We start from the raw sequence: 20,398 nt of genomic DNA on the forward strand, positions 1-20,398 counted from the left end.
GTAACTAGTTTCATTTTAGTTACTATGGAAAAAGTAAAATGACTTTAGAGGTTTTAGTTTAATGAATTCTTTCAGTTGAATGAAAATAATTACGACTGAGCTTGTACAAGCATTCCCTATTTTGCAAGCATAGAGTTGAGTCTTTTAATTCATCGATGTTTAAAATATGTCAATTATAGTTAAGCTATTATCTTATTTGGTGTGGGCATATTAGGAAGAACAAAAAATAAAGAAACATCAAAATATAAATGATCCAAGAGACTTTTATTGGGAGGATAGAGATGTAAATACAAATACAGCTTTAGCTGGTTTCTTTTTATTTTTTATTTTAGCATGAATGTTCAATCTAAACTAATTATTTGTACAAATTTATCTTCTTGCATCATAAATATATTTTTTAATCACATATTTTTATTTCACATATATTATATCAAAAGCGTGATATAATTTCATTTTATTTTTTGTAAATTATCCCAAATAATCTCATAGCCAAACACAAGTATATGTCCAATTCAGTGTTACGTGGGGCCATTGGAAATTAATTCAAGTTTTCTCACTAGTCTTTCTTCCACATTCGAGGGCAATGTTTTAGATGGGAGAAGACTTCATTCACAATGCGTAACCGGTCTCTGACCTTGTGATTCTAACCTGCGCCATTTGTTATATGTGAGCAACTATATTCAAGTTTTTGGGACCTGAACAATTTTGGGCTAATTGATATATGTCGCAAGAACATTTTCATATTCTCTTGTGGTTAAATTTAATAGTATTATACACAGCTAATGAATTGATAAGGCTTTTTTTTTTTATAGTGTTGTATTTATCTTTTAGATAGAACTACAAACGAATCTCATAAGGCAACTTTCTAGCAGCGAAACTGCCTCAATATTGGCTTGCTGAGCCCAAGCAGTTTGATCAAAGTATCAAATCAAGTAGTTTGATTAAGAAAATACTCTTAAAACCTCCTGATATGTAGGCATACTTTTTAACATTAGTACTGATCATCTATTTTAAATTCCTTCAAAAAAATGTTATAATTAGTACTCCCTCTGTCTCATATATTTAGTCATGTTTGGGGATATGTGCTTTTTATGCATAATACATTCCACCAAAAAAATTTTCTTTTGCTCCATTTTTGCCTTTAATCATGTATCAGTCAAAGTAAAAAGTAGAAAGCAATCTGATTATATTTGTCTTTATGCATCATTAACGAAGATCACAAGGAAAATTTCAGAGTATAAAATAGTTAGAAATGTCAAATGTGACAAATATTTTGAAAAAGCCAAAAAAAAAAATATGATACTTTCGATAGGACGGAGGGAGTATCTACTTATAAATGAGCTCAATCATATCGGATCTATGCAAGTAGAGGTCATCTCCATCTCTTATAGTACAAGGAACTTCCTCGATTTCACTCTCAAATTTTTGTGTAGCATAAGGAGAAATTAACAAATCTCGCCTTCTACAGATCTAGCAAGTATTTCTTTTGTGGAATATTCAATTATTCAACGAACAAACGGAGCAAGAAAGAAAAGATTAACAAATAACAACGTAGTGGTGACAGTGTTGGAATCACGAGAAAGTCGCATCTCGATTTGGAAAAGCATAGAATTTTTGTATTGATTACTTCATGGTTTCAGACACATTTTGCAGCTAAGAAGCACTAGTGTCGGCATTGTCCACTAAGAAAGGGACCCTGCAGCACCTAGACCTTTCCTTTAAAAAAAAATTTAAAAGATTTTTGCTTTCAATAAGGCAAGACTTTCTTGGAATTTTCGCCTAGGTTAAAAGAGAGAAAAAGTGCATATAAGGGTCCCAAAAAAAAGAAAGGAAAAAAAATTAAAGTTGAACAAAAATTTTTATTATCGCGAAAATAGTTCCTTTCATTTCAAGTGAAAGGGAAAAAAGGACTGATAATTTATAATTAGTCATCTATGTTAGCTTTATTTCATTGTTTTTTTTTTTCTGTTTGTGGAAAATTCAAGCATTGTTGTTCAATATGCATGCTACAGAAATCAATCTTACGAGACAGCTAGTTCTTATTTTCAAAAGAAAATAGTAAAATGACTTCAATAGAGATTTTAGTTTGATGTTGACTTGAGTTTATATAATTACTAACAAGGGCCTTAAGCCATGAACAAAGAGTAAAGAGGATTCAACACCAGTCCGTGATTTACGTTTCACGGGTCGGGTGCTCTTTCCGCCTAATAGATTTGTAATCCGAACCGGTTCGATTGATTCGACAAAAAATTAAATTATAACCGTGTCCCGGAGGTACCGGACTTGGTACCTAAGTTAAAAAAGAAATCATATTTTTAATTGAGAATTAGAAAATAGTTACACGTCTAAAAGACTTTATTTAAACATAATTCATTACTTGTTAAGAAAGATCACATTACCATCAATACTTGCATATTTAAGGTAAAATTTTTTTTAAAATATCACTTATTCTCAACAAGAAAAGCTAAATATATTATATAATTAGCAAGTTAACACTTTTATATTGTTGAAATAGTAAAGTATGTCATCTCAAATATAAATATTTGATGAAAGATGATTAGATATTCCTCTATTAATTTTACTTTTAATGGACAAAATTATAAGTATATCCTTATATATGAATAGGGTTGGGTATCTGCGATTTTCAAAGTCTTTGAATTGCGAGAGGACGTGCTTCCTTGTCAATCTGATCTACTACCTGAACTACATATTAAAATCAATTTGGATATCCTAAATTTGCGGTTCAGATCGGAGCAGTGTTCACTATTTTTTGGATTTCTCGGATCAAAATAAACAACCTATGTTATGTAAACTTGCAAATCTTTATTATTGAGGGTCGGTTAATTGGTATCAACATTAATTGGGTAATCATGATTTCTAGAACATTAATTGGGTAATCATGATTTTTAGATCCAAATCTCAAGTCTTCCGTTTCTTACTTCCTTCTTGTAAAGTTTAGAGTCCTCTCACTCAATTAAAATTTTTTTTAAAGAAAATGTATCTAAAATGTTACAAACCAATCATGATTAGAGTTTTGCCACTAGGTCATTTGGCCTGGTGGTCATCACCAATTTTATGGTGTTGGAGGTCAATGATTCAATTTTTGTCTCTCACTAAAATTTATCATAATATGTAACGGTCTTAATTAGTTTCTTTCGATAGAATCTGTACTCATATCGAATCTCCCTCCCCCTTTTCCTAGATTAGATTATAGGAATTTTACTGTTGCGAAAAAAAAATCATAATTGGAATTTTACTGTTGCGAAAAAAAATCATGATTAGAGTTTTGGATCGTTCAGCATGTAATTGGCATCAAAATGGATCCACGCAACGTTAGACATTGCCAGCGAAGAAGTCACTAGGCAATTACTATAAAATTATTTTTTGTCACGATAACCACCAACACAAAAGCTGCACCTCTGAAAAGCAAAAAAAAAAGATACTTCAAAGCATCTCAACTGACAGATCGTTAATTTAAAGGTCCCTCATTTCAATGTTAAAAAAAAGAGAAAAAGAAAAAAAGTCCCTCATTTCAATGTCCCAAAAACTGAAAAAAAAAAAAAAAAAGTTAAAGCCGGATGAATTGCACTAAATCCCGCTCCAGAATTTATGTAACCAAGAATGATGGCCTCCTCTCTATTATACTTGCCTGATACAAAAACTAAATAAAAAAATAACGAAAATAACGAAAAAAAATTTCCTTCAATCCATCCAACACAGAGAGGGACTTAGGGTCGGACAAGGGGCTGGAGCGGTTGCCAGACAACCGCTTATAAACTTTTCATGGCCAAGATGTGGTGGGCCCATCATTAACGGCCAAAATGAAAGCGAACAAAATGGAGATGAGTGTAGAGGATTGTTGCTTTAATACAAGCTTAACTTTTAACTCCGTTTGGTCTGGCCGTTAAGGGTATGAAAAATTCAAAATCAAAATTTGAAAATCAACTTTTGGTACGACCGCGCGGGATTTAAAACTCTTTCAACTTAAAAGATGTGGGAAGAAAATGGCGGTAATGGATTTTCTCTGAATACTTTGTTGCTGTAGCTCCTTTTGCTTTTTCTCTTTCAACAAACTCCTTCTGTTCTTCTCCTCTCAACAAATTATTTTGCATAACATAGACATAAATTTTTGTCTTCTTCTCTTCCAACTCTTAAATAAACCTTATCAAAACGGGCATCTTTTCTGAGGTGTGTACAAGATAATTGTGAAGATCCGCTGCAGCAACAATACACGCCGATTTAAGTAGTGGATGACTGAGATAGATATTCATCGAGTAACAAATGCATAGCTGAGACTTGTGAGCGGCCCATCTGAAATTTACTGCATGGTGAACTCTGTCCAAGGTAAACGCTAATATTATATGTAATTTGATTGTAATAAATGTGTTATTTAGTGAAGCATGATTTAAAAATTATGAGAAGTATGTCATTATCCTTTTAGAGAGAATGGTTAACTTGTACAATAAAGATCCCGTACAGAATTTCAAAATATAAATGAGAATGTGTACAAATAAAATAACATAAGCGTAAAAATAACTTAACAATGTGACCAACTTAAATAACTACACAAACGGTATAGGTGACAATGTATAGATTTTGAGAATTCTGTCAAACCTTACGCTATGTAAAAGTGTACGATGCATACATGCATTTGTTATGTTACAAGTTGATATAAAGGGTGTACACATTGTTATAAAGTGTGAACATATGATTGTAAAGTATGTAAATACTGATATTATGCACAAATTGGTTATAATATTTGTTTGAAATGTATATATTTTGTAGTGAAATATGCTATGCAAATTATTAGAGTTATATGATTACCTATTACAAAGAAGATACGCATCCATAAAAATTATTTTACAAAATGTTGTAAGGTGTGTACACGTCGTTATAAAGTATGTACATATGTGAATACAAACAATTAAGTGCTTATGATGTGAATAAAGAAATAAAAAATAAATATAATTGTTTGTCCTGAAAAACAATAGCAAAAAATGCTTTTGTCGAATACAGGACAATGGAAGAAGCATTGTGTCCTAAGATCGGCATGGAGTTTCAGTCAGAAGATGAGGCATACAACTTCTACAATAGGTATGGATTAGTTGTTGGGTTCAGTGTTCGGAAAGACTACTTGAACAAGGATAAAGACGGTGTAGTTACATCGAGAAGGTACACATGTTGCAAAGAAGGTTTCAAACCACAGTACGAAGGAGATGTAAAACCAAAGAGAACTCGAGCTGAAACAAAAACCGGATGTGAAGCTAAAATGGGGATAATTTTGAACAGAGAAACAATGAAGTATCAGGTTCGAGATCTGGTAATCGAGCATAATCACACACTACACATTTCAGAATATGCTCATATGATGCGTTCGCAAAGAAAAGTAAGTATTTCTCAAGGAGCCCAAGCTGAGATTGCAAATGATGCAGGAATATCCTTGAAACAATCCCATGAACTCATGGGAAAAGAGGCAGGTGGATTAGGCAATATTGGCTACACTCGTGATGACTTAAAACGCTATCTACGTACAAAAAGAGAGAGAGGATTAAAGTATGGTGAAACTGGTGCAATGCTACGATACTTTGAAGAACAAAAATTGGAAAATCCGTCATTCTTCCACGCAGAGCAGCTTGATTGTGAAGAACAAATTACAAATATATTTTGGGCTGATGCATCAATGCTGATGGATTATACCTATTTTGGAGATGTGATTACATTTGACACCACATATAAAACTAACAAGGAGTACAGACCATTGGGCGTATTTGTGGGATTCAATCAATTTAGACAATTGGTTATTTTTGGAGCAACTCTATTGTATGATGAGACCATTGAATCATTCAAGTGGGTGTTCGGTACATTTGTAGAGGCAGTTTGTGGAAGGCACCCAAAAACCATCTTCACAGATCAGGATGCAGCCATGGCCGCTGCAATTTCAGCTGTTATGCCTTCAACATACCATGGTCTGTGCACTTTTCATATTAGAGTCAACTTCATGAAACACCTTGGGAACTATTACAAGGATGGTAGTAATCTCCCATATAGATTTGGTGAATGTATGTATGAGATAGAAGATGAAAATGAGTTTATCATGGCCTGGGATGCAATGCTAAAAGAACACAAGCTCGAAACAAATGAATGGTTGTGTGGCATTTATGCATGTCGAAAGAAATGGGCAAAATGCTTCATGAAAGGCGCCTGGACTGCAGGTATGCGTAGCACCCAACTAAGTGAGAGTCTAAATGCTTCCATAAAACATTATCTAAAACTTGATCATAATCTGGTTGAATTTTTCAAACATTTTGACCGAGTTGTGGATGAAAAAAGATATAATGAACTAAAAGCTGAGTATCACAGTCGACAGAAGCTGCCAATGTTGGGATTGCAACAGACTCCCGTACTGATCCAGGCAGCTTGTATATACTCTTCATGTATGTTTGTTGCATTCCAGAATGAATACGATGAATCCACTACAATGGTGATCTTGGACCAAAAGCATACTATAATGCATGTGGAATACAGTGTCAGTCACTATGATGGAGGAAGGGCAAGAAGACTGATATTGAATCCAATAACTAAAGACATTACTTGTAGTTGTAATCTTTTTGAGCAGGAAGGAATCCTATACTCACATGCTTTAAAAGTGTATGATATGGTTGGAACAAAGTTTATTCCTGATCAATATGTGACAAAGAGGTGGACAAAGAAGGCAAGGTCCGGAGCCAGCGTCGATTGCAAGGGTAGAGAAATATCATCAGATCCGTCTCTCTCTATTTCCCATCGATATAGGCTATTAGCACCCGAAATGGTAAGACTTGCTACCAGGGCTGCCATGTCAGAAGCTGCTACAAAGTTAGTCAGTAGCGCAATGTCTGAATTGTCAAAGAGAGTCGAAATGCTATTTTGTGGAGAAATAGATGAAATAACACAGAATAGTGCATCAATGGATCTATGTAAGGGAATACAGGTGCAGAATGCAGCTGGTCACTTTGTGACTCCAACAGGTTTGAAGAAACGAAGAGGCAGAAAAACTAAGAAAGTATTGCATAGTTGGGTGGACAGGTTTCACAGGCAAAAGAAAAACTCTAGATTGTCTGAGGCAAGCACTCCTGAGATGGTTAGTACCCAATCTTATTTTTGGACTTACATAACTATATCATTTCAATTGACTCTACTATCATAAGCCGACTGAGTTGTTGTATATTCTTCTCTTGTCAGTCATCAGAATCCTATCAACCTATCCAAAGCCAAACATCAAGCAAATGTTTGTCATCGAATAATTCTGTGGCAGTAAGTAGTTATTTTTATACTTTACATAATGTGCATTATAGTTCACTGTTAGTTATTTAGGTGTTACAAATTAATATTTTACTTGTACACATTGGTTATTAAGGTATACATATTAGTGATAGGATGTTCATCATATGTTATTTATTTTTGACACAGTAATATCATATTTTGTACATATTAGTTGGTACACATTACGACGATCTATTAATTTAATAGCATTTACATGTTGTTGTTTTATGTGTACAAACTGATATATATGTTGTACGCATTGATTGATATCATGTACCACTGGTTATTTTGTTTTGAAATATCGTTATTGCATTTGGACACATGATTACACATTTGGATAAAATTTTTTACAGATTATTAATTTATTTGCTCACATTTATTTTTTCAATCATACAAGTTACAATTATTTATCACCCGTTGATTAGTTTTGACATCGTGTTATTATTCTGGTACACGGGTGTATATTAGTTGGTACACAGTATGGAGATCTCTTGATTTAATAACAATTACATGTTGTTGTTTGATGTGTACAAATTGATATATATGTTGTACGCATTGATTGATACCATGTACCACTAGTTACTTTGTTTTGAAATATGAATAATTCTATTTGAACACATGATTACATATTTGGATAAAAATTTTTACACGTTATTAATTTATTTTCTCACATTTATTTTTTCAATTACAAGTTACAATTATTTATCACCCGTTGATTAGTTTTGACATCGTGTTATTATTCTGGTACACAGGTGTATATTAGTTGGTACACAGTACGGAGATCTCTTGATTTAATAACATTTACATGTTATTGTTTGATGTGTACAAACTGATATATATGTTGTACGCATTGATTGATATCATGTATCACTGGTTACTTTGTTTTGAAATATGAATAATTTCATTTGGACACATGATTACACATTTGGATAAAATGTTTTACACGTTATTAATTTATTTTCTCATAATTATTTTTTCAATCGTACAAGTTACAATTATTTATGATCCGTTGTTAAGTTTTGACATCGTGTTATTATTCTGGTACACGGTGTATATTAGTTGGTACACAATACAGAGATCTCTTGATTTAATAGCATTTACATATTGTTGTTTTATATGTACAAACTGATATATATGTTGTACGCATTGATTGATATCATGTACTACTGGTTACTTTGTCTTGAAATATGAATAATTCCATTTGGACACATGATTACACATTTGGATAAAATTTTTTACACATTATTAATTTATTTGCTCACATTTAATTTTTCAATCGTGGAAGTTACAATTATTTATCACCCGTTATTTAATTTTGACATCGTGTTATTATTCTGGTACATGGTGTATTTTATCTTGTACATTACAAACCATATCATTTGAAATCTATTTCATAGTTACTTCAATCTAATGCATTGGCTATGTGTTATATCCATAGTAGCCCATACGTTTATAGTATAACTTTACAATGTATTCATTTATGGTCACGTATGTACTGAATTTTGATTTTTGTTTAGATTACTTTTGGTTGATTTTTGTTTACATATTGTTAATTCAGTTGAACACGTTGTTATATATTATATACACATTTGCATCATAATTTTCGTACGACCTAACATCTTAAAATTTTCACATAATGTGTATTTAATTTTTACAAATTAGTTAGTTTGCTGTTATACACAGTGTTAGCATGACTTTGCAACTAATGTAATGTGCTACTCGTGATAACAGTCATTCAGTGAATCAAATTTTGGATCTTCCCCAGTTATTCACTCAGATATGCAGTCTTGTAGGATGGTAAGTCAGATATTGCAGTTGTATGGATAATCAAGATTTTGGACAAATTTACAGTATCTTATTCAGTACAATACTTAATGGTAGCCCGGTGAAGCTGGAATCACTCCTCAAATACTGAGTGCTCATAATATACGTATTCAAGATCGTAACAATCTCCCACTTTTGCTTCCCAACGATCCTGTGAGCAAGACAAAGTACACAAGTTTCACCGAATTCTTAATGGTCAGTAATTCTTTAAAAAGCTCATTATTTACAGTTATTATTTAGAACTATTCTAACCTTGTTACAAGATTATTGTAGGGCATGCTTATGAACACTGAACTTTTGATTTAAATAATTTATTGCTTGTTTCAATGATTGCCAGACCCCCATTGTGGCCTCTGTGGAAAGGTCAAAGAGCAGTACTCTCATGCAATTAAGCGACGAAGAAGTGCAACTACCTACGATATAAATGGGTAGAAGCTAATTGCCTTCCATGAATATGTATGCTAAGCTGATGTATCTTGTGACCCTTTTGGAACTAGATTGGAACAATGTAATATTAAAATGATTGTTTTACTTTTATATTAGATAGTAGTTTGAGAATTGCAATCAATGCAGAATAGTTTTACACCTTTTACTTCTATTCAATTGATTACAAGAAGTTATATATTCATCGCGGTGTCCCAACCCTGTCTGCCGCAAACAAAAAATGAAGGTGTGCACCTAAACCTGTATGCCTATAAAAATAATATAACAATGTTGATAAAATTTACCAAATAACACTCCAATACTTGCACTTGCGCTTTGAAACTTCTAAATCATTTAATTTAAAAACAATAAAATTGTATACTACGTCCTTACTTGTTTCGGTACATCACTCTTTATGCTTTCTCCCCTGTCAGCTATAGACTCCTTGTAGCTTTTCATCAGTTCCTTATATTTCTTCATATCTTTTTCATTCTTCCATACAAGCTTCTCCTCATCAGGCAATTTGTTCCATGCATTTCTAGAGGCTATGTTTAGCTCCTGAATTGTTAATGCCTTTCCCTTCGCTTTTTGCTTGCGTGCGAAGTCAATCCTACCAACATTTAATATGATTAGATCCTATACATAGACTTTTGATTTTATCATGCGTTTTTTAACTAATTCAAAGCCCCAAATGTATACAATAATGCTTCTATAAAGTCATATATACCTGTATGCAATGAAATCAGTTGGTGGCCTCATCGGCTTTACTGGATTCTGGTCATGAAGTTCCTCAACCTGCTTGCCTTTATCTTTTGTAACATTCATCTTCTTGGTTCCCCGACGTCCCATTTCAAACTGCACCAAAATAAATGACATGAAAAAAACATAAGGGACAATTTCAATATCCTATCCCCTGAGGTTTCTTCACAGAAGTGTATTATCACACTTTTGTTGTTACAAATGTACAAGAGGTTTACATAAAGTTACAAAATGTTCAAAATGAACTTCTTCAGAAAGAAGAAAGGTTAAGAATTCAGAAATATTATAATACATCTTTGCTGGATAAATATTAATTAAACATTATTTACACCAGGGTAACATTATGAATTTCCTCTGCAGAAAGAATATAAAATACACTTACATCTTTCCAATTTCAATCATACAACTTAGGAGAGATAATGTATTCCAAAAATAATTGTCTGAGTTTTGATTTGTTTTCACAACACACTAAATAGTCTGAAAAACAACCTCCAATGTTGACAAAACTAAAAGCTATTTTTAACTTAATTATGGCATTTAAATTTATTCAGTTCGAAGACACGTATATGTATAAAAATATAGTGTTATTCTTCTTAGTTGATATTTCATTACTAGGAAATGAAAATTCAAAACTCAATATGTAATGCAACACTTAACTCCAAAAAAATAATAAAATAAAAATCATACCTCAAATTGTAGTATGTTCCTCCTTGTTTCATCTTCAAATGCAAGTACAGGCAAAAATGCCAAGGTTGGTCCTTTAATGTCCACAAGAAAGTTCTGCCATAACAGTTGTGGTAAAAAACTAAGTGCTTAAAGTGGACAAGTAACAGTGAGGCCATCAAATGTATACATGCATCTAAAGTTTGTATACCTGTATGATTGCGTTTCAGTAGATACAAGTTGTGGAATCATACCATGTTATAGATATACAAGCGTCACTAGTTATGGTCTCAAGAAATGATATGGACACGGCACCCTCTTATTTATCATATTGTTTCTCTAGATGTTTGTAGAAGCAAAATTTTTCTGATTGTGATCATAATAATATGTGGCAGGAAACTAGGAGAAGAATATTTCAGGAAAGAGGAAATAAATAGAATTGCCTGATGATTATGAACCTAAAACTGGATGTGTTTTGGCTCATTAGCTTATTTTCTCATAAAACAAAACTTCTACAACAAGTTTAGGGAAGAGAGGAAAGAGTAAATTTCACTGACAAGATAAATGCAGGTTTAATGAAAGCCAAACAAAAGAAATATGGAGTGCTTACATCTGATCTAGAATCTACCACAATCCCAAGAACTGTATCTCCAGCGCACGGTACATACTACGAAAAAAGTGCTCAAATGAAATTCAAAATGTTTTTATGATAAACACAAGAAAGTGTTCTTAGACAAGAATCTAAAAGCAAACAGTTTCTTAAATTGAACATCATATCCTGTCTTGGTAACAATAAAATTAAGTGGAAAGTTAAAGATTCAAGAGCGCCATCCTTTAGTATTTGTATTCTACAAATAAACTGTCAGCTGAAAATCTCATACCAAGCACTTGTAGATATCATTTAGAAAATAAAAAGGCAAGTACGAAAAGTGGATGGAAAAAGAAAAAAGGAAACACTAACAACATTGAGTTCACTAGCAATGACTTCTTCAGTGGGATAGCCACTGGGGGGTAAAGCTAGAGACATCAAACTGTGACACTACACATATAGCTAGTTTACCAACTTAAGAACCCAATTATCAGCTAAGACATTAGATGTATCATCTTCACTAAATGTAACCATTATCATAGTGCATTATGAACCTGAACACACTTATAAAGAAGAGAAAGGGATTGCAATGATGCATAACATCACCCTTCCATACTCTTTGCCACCATGAAGCCCTCAATCCTTCCCAGTTACTCAACTTTTGCACTATGTTGCATGATACTTCCATCAATAGAATGGATAAAAAGGGAAGAGAGGAATCCCCGCCTTAAACCTGTATAGTTATCATATAGATCCTTGGTATCCATTCGGACTGGCTTGTAATCTGATGGTACAGATACAAAAGCAAATCATTGGACCTACTCTTACCGATTCCTTTGCAGCATTAGGCTTGAAGTTTCCAAATTATGCAATCAACTCACCCCTCCCCCCCTTTTTTCTTCCCATCACGTCCACTTTGACTGAACATAATACACTTATATTATAAATATCAATGAAGACATCCCTAGATAGTTTGTATACAAAATAAGATATGCAAAGAAACATACATGCATACAGTTCAAAACTTAATATTTCAAGTACCCAAACAAGTTTATTTCTTGAGAGTTTGAAAACCTTGCCTAGTCTTCTTTTATATGACAAAACACCCAGGGCAGGGGCAGTTAAGAACGCAGCTGCCCAGATGTTCCTGGGAAACAAATACACATGCACATACTGCAAATAAGTCACATCTTCACCACACATAATAAAATAAGGTTAAAGTGTTATGTCCATGCCTACCATATTCAATTAGGTATAGATAATTCCAAAGGGCTATCTGGAAATTTTGGAAAGAAACATGTATAAGTTATCCATATTGAACATTAAAGTCACCTACTTTACAAGTGATATCAAACTTTCTGTTACTACACAAATCATATGCAAGTCAAAATATAATAAACAGTGCTCTAAACGATTACTAGTGTACAACTCGAGGCCCATATTATAACCACATAGGATGTTCCGCCCATCCCCTCCATCTAGTAATCCTTTATCTAACAAATAGAACCAGGAGCTATATTTGCTGAAACTGTGTCATAGCCATGGAGTGATCACTGAAAACAAAAAAGCACCGCCTTTATGTTACTATAATTTCTTTTAATGAAGATTTTACTTCAAAAATCTGAGTCCTAAGTGGCTTTATTATATCACAACTTAGCATCAACAATTCAATACTCCACTCAGAAGCCAACATTCACCTTCAACAAGATCAATGTAAATATCATTAATGTGATGGACCAACAGGCTACTCAGTCTTGCTACAATGATATTAGGCATATATATCTATGTAGAATTTGAGTATTCTCAAACTCTTAGATATTAGACCCACATAAACCTTATTCTGTACATAACGAAGAATATAGTTTCAGGAAATATAAGGACATATGCTAAGATATGGTGGCCAAGAATATCATGTTTAAAATGTTTTAATGATTTGAAACAAATTTTCCCACAACTGATAAAAGAAAAGCAAAACTTCTCCTAATTGAAAACACTCTCACTAACTGCTTTGCACAAAAAAAATAAGTAATCATCTACCTAGATAAAGTCCACAACATCAGCCTTTCTCAGCAAGCTCATGCCTGAGAAATTTAAGCACAAAAACTTACCCTTTTCTACGAGCTTTCAACCCAATACTTATTTGGCTTTGAAAACCTTAGCACAGCATCACCATCCTGAAAATGATAGCAATGCGGCTTAAGTTCTCATTTTCATTGTCTTTCTGCATCTTCAGTTATAATTTTGGGCTCAAGCCACGATGGTTTTAAATAGAGTTTAAGTTGATTGAATCAACTACTCGAAAAATTTAAATTTTAATGAACAAGACAACAATGGCAAAGGCAAAAGAAATTTTTCGAGCTTCTGGAAACCTTAAATTCAGCTTGCCCATCAATAGGCAAAAAAACCAAATATTTTAGCATATCATGATTGCCAAAAGAAAAAAAAACTTACAATTACCTTGAACAGAATATAATGCAAAACTGAACAAAACAGGATCGGATTTTTTTTTTGACAATTTCTCATCTTTTCCTTTCGTTCTTCTAATATTGCGGGTTCTTTGGACTGATTACTAGATTTTCAATAATTTTGCAATTACATAAATTAATTAAAATCGAAATTAAACCACAGCAACTTAGGCAGCAAAAAATTGACATTAAAATTGAAAAGTTCAATCAACATAATTGAGAGGGGCAAAGAAAAACCCTAGTGAAAATGGAGACATTACAGGAGAAATTACTAGTTTGTTACAAGATAAAAATAAAAAATCAGGAAGAAGACATTACGAACCTGTAATTTCTGGTTAACAACGAAATTATTATTGATTACGAACTAGTAACAATGAAATTACTAGTTCGTAATCTAGTAACAATGAATTACGGACTAGTAACAATGAAATTACTAGTTCGTAATCTAGTAATCTAGTAACAATGAATTACGGACTAGTAACAACGAAATTACTAGTTCGTAATCTAGTAACAATGAAAATACAGAGAGTGAACTAAAAAAAATGTCAAAAAAATGAAGAGTATCAATGTTGTCGGTACATTACAAGGGCAACATAGGAGCAGACAGTGTAAAAGATTCCATCTTACCTTGGATTATGTTGTTTCTCCTCCTCCAAAATACACCATGGGTCTTCTTTAGGACGAATTCAGACAGTTGTTTTGGAAATTAGCAGACAACGGGGAGTGAAATGGGAGTGATTTTGTGGAGTGAAATGGAAGTTGTTTTGTGAAGTGATCTTTTGCATTAGCAGACAACGGGAAAAGGGTTTGGGAAATGGGGAAAGTGAAATGGGGATTTTTGATAAAAAAGGAACTCTTCATTAATTATTTGGGCGGGATAAATTTGACGCCGTTTGACGATGATGCTCCATCCGTTTCTACAATTTTTATTTTTTTATTTGCCATTCAATAAAACGACGCCGTCTTCTTCAGCTCATATAACTTTGTGACGTGGCTTTGTTTTGGCCGTTGATGATGGCTCACCACATCTTGGCCATGAAAAGTTTATAAGCGGTTGTCTGGCAACCGCCCCAGCCCCTTGTCCACTTAGGGTCTGACACAGGGACAGCCGCCCCTGCAAAATTTTTCCTATAATTCTAGTTGTCAACTAAAATTATATTATTTTGGCTCTCTTAAATATAATTATCAGTAATTTTATTTGTTATTTTGTTTAATTTCTTTTGATAAAGTGTCCTATACCAGACTAACAATTAACTTTCTTAAAAAGTATATGATTGGTATCTACTTACCCTACTATTAGTATTACTTTTGAATAATAATTATGAAAACATTATGCCCTGTTTGGATTGCTATTTTTAAGAGTTTTTATAGAAAAATGTATTATAGCGATTTGGTATATGTGAGATAAAAAAGTAATTTCGAAATGTGTTCATGAAAAACGTAAAAAATTTTCTACGAAAAATCACAATCCAAACTTTTTAAACCAAATTTCCTATAACGAATGAACTCTTAGTTTCTTTGGCTCCTATAACTTTAAAATAGCAATTAAGGTAATATTGTACACGCTACATAGGAAATCAAAGGGAAAAAAAAATTCAACTATCATATAAATTGAAGAAGTTTCAATTATGGTTATGAATGCCTCACATTCATAGTAAATATAACAGTATAGAGTCTAAATTTTTTACATTTTTCTTTATATTTTGTTTTTATGTTTTAAAAATTTCTTACTCCTAATTATAATCTAATGAACTTTCACTTTACATTTAGTATATTTTATTTGCTACCGTCACCGCAAAGGGTACATGGAGGCAAATGTAAGTGGGGGGCTCACTGCTCGTGAACAATTTTTTTTTTTTTTTTTTTTTTAATAAAATGAAAAAGAGAGCTACATAAATTAAACCACAAATGAGTCAGACACAATCATTTTAAGAAATTTAATGCTTAAATGTGACCAACTGAATTTGGTGGAGTAAAACTCTCCTCCAATCACAAATGATATGAGAAAGTACATGATGGTCAGATGATTAGAAGAAAGCAAATAAATTATAATCCTCGAGTCATGTTCGATAAGAAGATGAGTAAATTGGTTTTGAATAGAAGTCTACGGTCCATCTCTCGAGGCAAGTGTGCCTTCAGAACACAGCCAAAGAAAATGCTTGGCTCTAGATGAGGCTTTAACTTTCCAAATCCATGCAAGAGGACTCCTAGTAGAATTAAGAATATTGCTACAACTCAAAGCTAATTTGTATGCTATAGCAGAACCAATCTTACCAACAGGTGAAAATTACCTTGACTATAACTCTGTTTAGGAATGGCTTGAATCCTTCGCTTGATAAAGTCAGGGAATACAAATGATAAAATAGAGAAATCCCAGGTGCTAGAACAGGTGTTAGAAAGCACCTCCTTCACTAAAATGTTATCCTCTCATAGAGACAAGGGTCCATGAATGATGTTGCTAATAGGGTGATAAAGGGTGCTGCAAAATGCTACCTGCATTGCTTGGTCTTTGAACTAGTGAGAACTTACAGCAGAATTTGTCGAGTTGGTCCACCGTGTTGGCTTCATCATCAATATAAGGAAAATTCCTACAACATTCCCTCATGATTCAAGAAAACATCCAATCTTGGGGTTTACTTGGCGGATTTCACAACAGTAATTTGAACATCAACACGCAAATCATCCAGCTAGCTGAGCCAATTTAAATGCCTGTACCCCTGAATCATTTGCGAGCTCCCTATAATTTTGCTAAACATTTTGTACATTTTTGCATGGACGACCTGCTTTCTGAATCAACATGAATACATTCAACTGCAACTTTAACAAACTCAAGAATCTCGTTCTCAAATGCTTGCCTAATCTCATCTGAATTATGCGGCGGTGTGGAATTCCAAACAATTGGGCATAAACAAACATTATCTACGGGTATAATTGAATTTGAAACCCATATCTGAAGCCTCGAAGAATAGCAGAGTACCTATATGTGGACAAAATAGCCTTGACTTCATAAAATCTTCTACACTGGAGCGAATGGACAACCGAGGTAGGTTGGGAGGCTCAATAAAGGTAAAAAGCTCATCATATCCTTGCAGGACCCGAAGAAATTTCTCTTCTTTCGCCTCGCCCTTACAGAACTCAAATATCAAATCATGAATGTAACAAGTTTTGACTCCACCAATGGATCCGCTTTTACTTACCATAACTAAGTTTCGACCAATAAGGTCCGTCAGATATTCTTCTGCAATATCCCCTGATCTCTTTCCTTCAATTATTTCCAGGATTTGGGGCACGGTTAAGGGCCAAGATTGGCCTTCAAAATTTTGTGCGGCTAAGATTACACCATGTAATTCGATTTCCGGGCCAAATGTGGGGCCCACCACTATCTGTTGTGAAAATACATCCTGTGAAAAAAAAGTTACACGATGTACAAAGAAAGTTACGGCCAGTTGATAATGACTACAATTGGCAGGGACGGTTGCACCTGCAACCGTCCGTGCCCCGAGTCCATTATTTCCACAAACCCTTCTGCAATCCAGAGACACATCAACTCCTTGGCACCAATTTTTTCATCCTCTCGAAATGCAGCAAAATACAGCAAGCCGACTTTTTGCATTGTTCTGCATCAGCCACCGTGGTTGAAGTGAAACTTTCAGCAAATTTTTCCCAAACACAAATATCATGCTCTATGGTCGCTAGGACTCCAGCTACAACAAGAAGTGCAAGTGGCAATCCCCTGCACTTTTTGGCAATCTCCATTCCCAATCCATGCAATGCTTGAGGACAATCTTCTTCTCGAAATACCTTCTTCTGCAGTAATTCAAAACTTTCTTTCTCACTAAGCGGGTGAAGATAGTGAGGTTTCCCCCCATATTCAACCTGTTAAGCCACATTAGAAGATCGACTCGTGAAGATGATTCTACTTCCTTTCTTATCATCCGGCAATGAAATTCCCAGCTCATTCCATACCTTAATGTCCCAGACATCATCAAAAACAACAAGATACCGATTCTCCTTTAGCTTTTTGTAGAGCTTTTCTAGCAACGCATGTTCATCCAGATTTTTTAACTCATCATCCTTCCTGGAAAGTTTGCCATCAGAGCACAAAATTTGAAGTAACACATTTTTCATGTTATAGGCTTGAGAAACAGTACACCAAAGACGAATGTGGAAGTTACAGATTACTGAACTATCATTGTAAACTTTTTTGGCTAAAGTCGTCTTACCAAGCCCAGCCATTCCCACAATGGGAACAATTTCCACCTGATCCGCTCCCCATATAAGTCGTTCAATTACTTTTGCTGCATCATCATCAAGACCAACCATGACTTCATGGGCTATTGGTATTTGACCTTTTGATAGCATGCGGTGGGAAGTCTTGCTAACTTCTGGTGCTCTTAAGCTATGAAAGGAAGGAATACTTTCAATAATGCTTGAGCCACTGATCTGATCCTTAAAATGCTTGATATGGATGTTGGTATTAGCCAGCACATCATAACAGTCAAGAGCCTCTGTGGATTCTGAGAAGCTGACTTCTCCCTCCTTCACTCTGCTTAGAGAATGCGAGTAAATTATAATGCCTGCCTCACTAAGAAGAGAACCAATTTTTTGTTTTGCTCATCCATCTTCTCCTGCTGCTCCCTTAAAATGCTTCTCAAAAACCTCAGTCCTGCATAGAGTATTCGCATTTCATCTTTCATAGAATCCATAAAGCTAGAGCTGCAGCATAACAGCTCCCAGAGACAACTTATGAGAGAATCATTGAAGTTGTTTAATATCTGCTTATCCATCATTCTATCATGTAATGATTTTGAGGATCTTGTAGCTCTAAGAACTTCCATATAAATCTCATAGACTTGAAAATCTATAGGTGTGATTTTCTGTTGTTGCTCAAATATCATGCAGCAGAACTCAAGATTGTGTAGATCCTCATCTTCCCAAAAAGAACACATGTAAGAGAGGCGTGCTGCGTTCAAAGCCACCACTTCAAAGTGAGCCAATAGCGAGGTAGGAATATCTGCAATTCCTCGCAATTTGGCAAAGGGAATGAAGCTTTTCAAGAATGTTAGCTTTGCTTCAAGGGCTTGGACTTGAGCACTCAAAATAGCAGAAACAAACGATTCACTGATTAGCGGATGCATATAGTCATTTGTCAAATATGCTAGATTTTGCAGGATGAGGTCTATGAATTCCATTAGTTCATCATCTGTCATACAAGAATTTGATTGCAATGACCTGCTGCTTGCCAAAGCAAAGTAAATTTGGATGATTTCTTGCTTAAGTAATTTGATCTGTTCCTCAATTTCGAAGAACATTCCATATTCGTCCGTTTCTGATCTATGGGAAAGAGAGTGAATATCCTCCTCATATTTGTGAAAGGTATCTTCGATGCAAGATAAGAAAGATGGAAGACTCACCTTCTTCACAACATTGTCAGATTGCAATCTCTCAGGATTACAGCGAAATGCATTCCTGAAGCATTTTCTGTTTTTGGTTTGTATTACAAATATGAGTCTGTCTTAGTTTCCCTAGTCATTACAAGCACATTAATTGGAGTTGATCAAAATTTTGTACGCATTCAAACAGAGTAAGAAACAAAAGAACAGCACTCTGGTAAAAGAGAAAATGTTGGATTATCATAAAGTCATCTTGTGTTTAGTAGAGTGAAGAAGTTTTCATTGACAAGTTTATTATTTTTGGACTATTTCATACTCCTCATATTGGAGTTGAGGAGGACCACTATGGCATTGTCCATTGGCAAAGGGTCCCTGCACCTATACTGCAAAAGCGTAAAAATTTAACTTGATTTACTGCTGCACCTACACTTGTTTTACTTTAATCTTTGTAAATTGATTGTTTCTTTGAAAAATTTAAGCATTGTTACTCCATATAGTCACATCCTATTATTACATTCATAAATTCTATGAAATAACAATTTTCATTTTCGTTACTATGGAAAAAGTAAAATGACATTAGAGGTTTTAGTTTAATGGATTCTTTCAGTTGAATGAAAATAATTACAACTGAGCCAGGCCTTGAAAGCTTGAACAGACATCCCCTATTTTCTTCTATATTACCCGAACAGCCAAAACAAAGCTGTTAATTCCACCGTTTTGCACTCTAAAGTCGTTAATTCTTTCAAAATAGTACGGGTTCACACACTATTGGTGCAGGCATAGGAATAACGTGGAGCTATATGTGGGACTATGAGGAAGATCAAAAAAATAAAGAAACATTAAAATATGAATGATCCAAAAGACTTTTTATAGAGAGTATGTATATAAATATAGATTTATTTGGTTTACTATTAATAATCATGACCATTGATCTCGGAGATTAATAACCGGGACCGACAAAGTAAAGAATTGAAGGAAAA

General features: G+C 34.0%; 1 protein-coding gene and 1 long non-coding RNA gene across 3 annotated transcripts; both read left to right on the forward strand.

Annotated features, from left to right (window-relative positions):
• The first annotated feature begins 5,020 nt into the window (after positions 1 to 5,020).
• On the forward strand, positions 5,021 to 7,038 carry LOC113766081 (protein FAR1-RELATED SEQUENCE 5-like). The gene is made up of 2 exons (XM_027310308.1): positions 5,021 to 6,855; positions 7,008 to 7,038. The coding sequence occupies exons 1-2, from the start codon at positions 5,021 to 5,023 to the stop codon at positions 7,036 to 7,038; spliced, it is 1,866 nt and encodes a 621-aa protein (XP_027166109.1).
• A 35-nt stretch (positions 7,039 to 7,073) lies between these two features.
• Positions 7,074 to 9,225, forward strand: LOC113764508. Of its 2 annotated transcripts, XR_003467632.1 has the most exons (4): positions 7,074 to 7,120; positions 7,222 to 7,293; positions 9,096 to 9,099; positions 9,184 to 9,225. It is a non-coding gene; the product is annotated as an uncharacterized LOC113764508 (long non-coding RNA). The 2 variants fall into 2 exon arrangements; XR_003467631.1 differs by having other exon boundaries at positions 9,096 to 9,197.
• The last annotated feature ends 11,173 nt before the right edge of the window (positions 9,226 to 20,398 follow it).

The sequence above is a fragment of the Coffea eugenioides genome, chromosome 3, assembly GCF_003713205.1.
Source record: "Coffea eugenioides isolate CCC68of chromosome 3, Ceug_1.0, whole genome shotgun sequence".
Lineage (NCBI taxonomy): Eukaryota > Viridiplantae > Streptophyta > Magnoliopsida > Gentianales > Rubiaceae > Coffea > Coffea eugenioides.

What these genes read in the sequence shown, in the direction of transcription:
- LOC113766081 (XM_027310308.1), top strand. Translation starts at nt 5,021, where the DNA reads ATGGAAGAAGCATTGTGTCCTAAGATCGGCATGGAGTTTCAGTCAGAA. An exon ending in ATGTCAGAAGCTGCTACAAA is followed by an intron (nt 6,856 to 7,007) that starts GTTAGTCAGTAG and finishes TGACTCCAACAG; the next exon opens with GTTTGAAGAAACGAAGAGGC.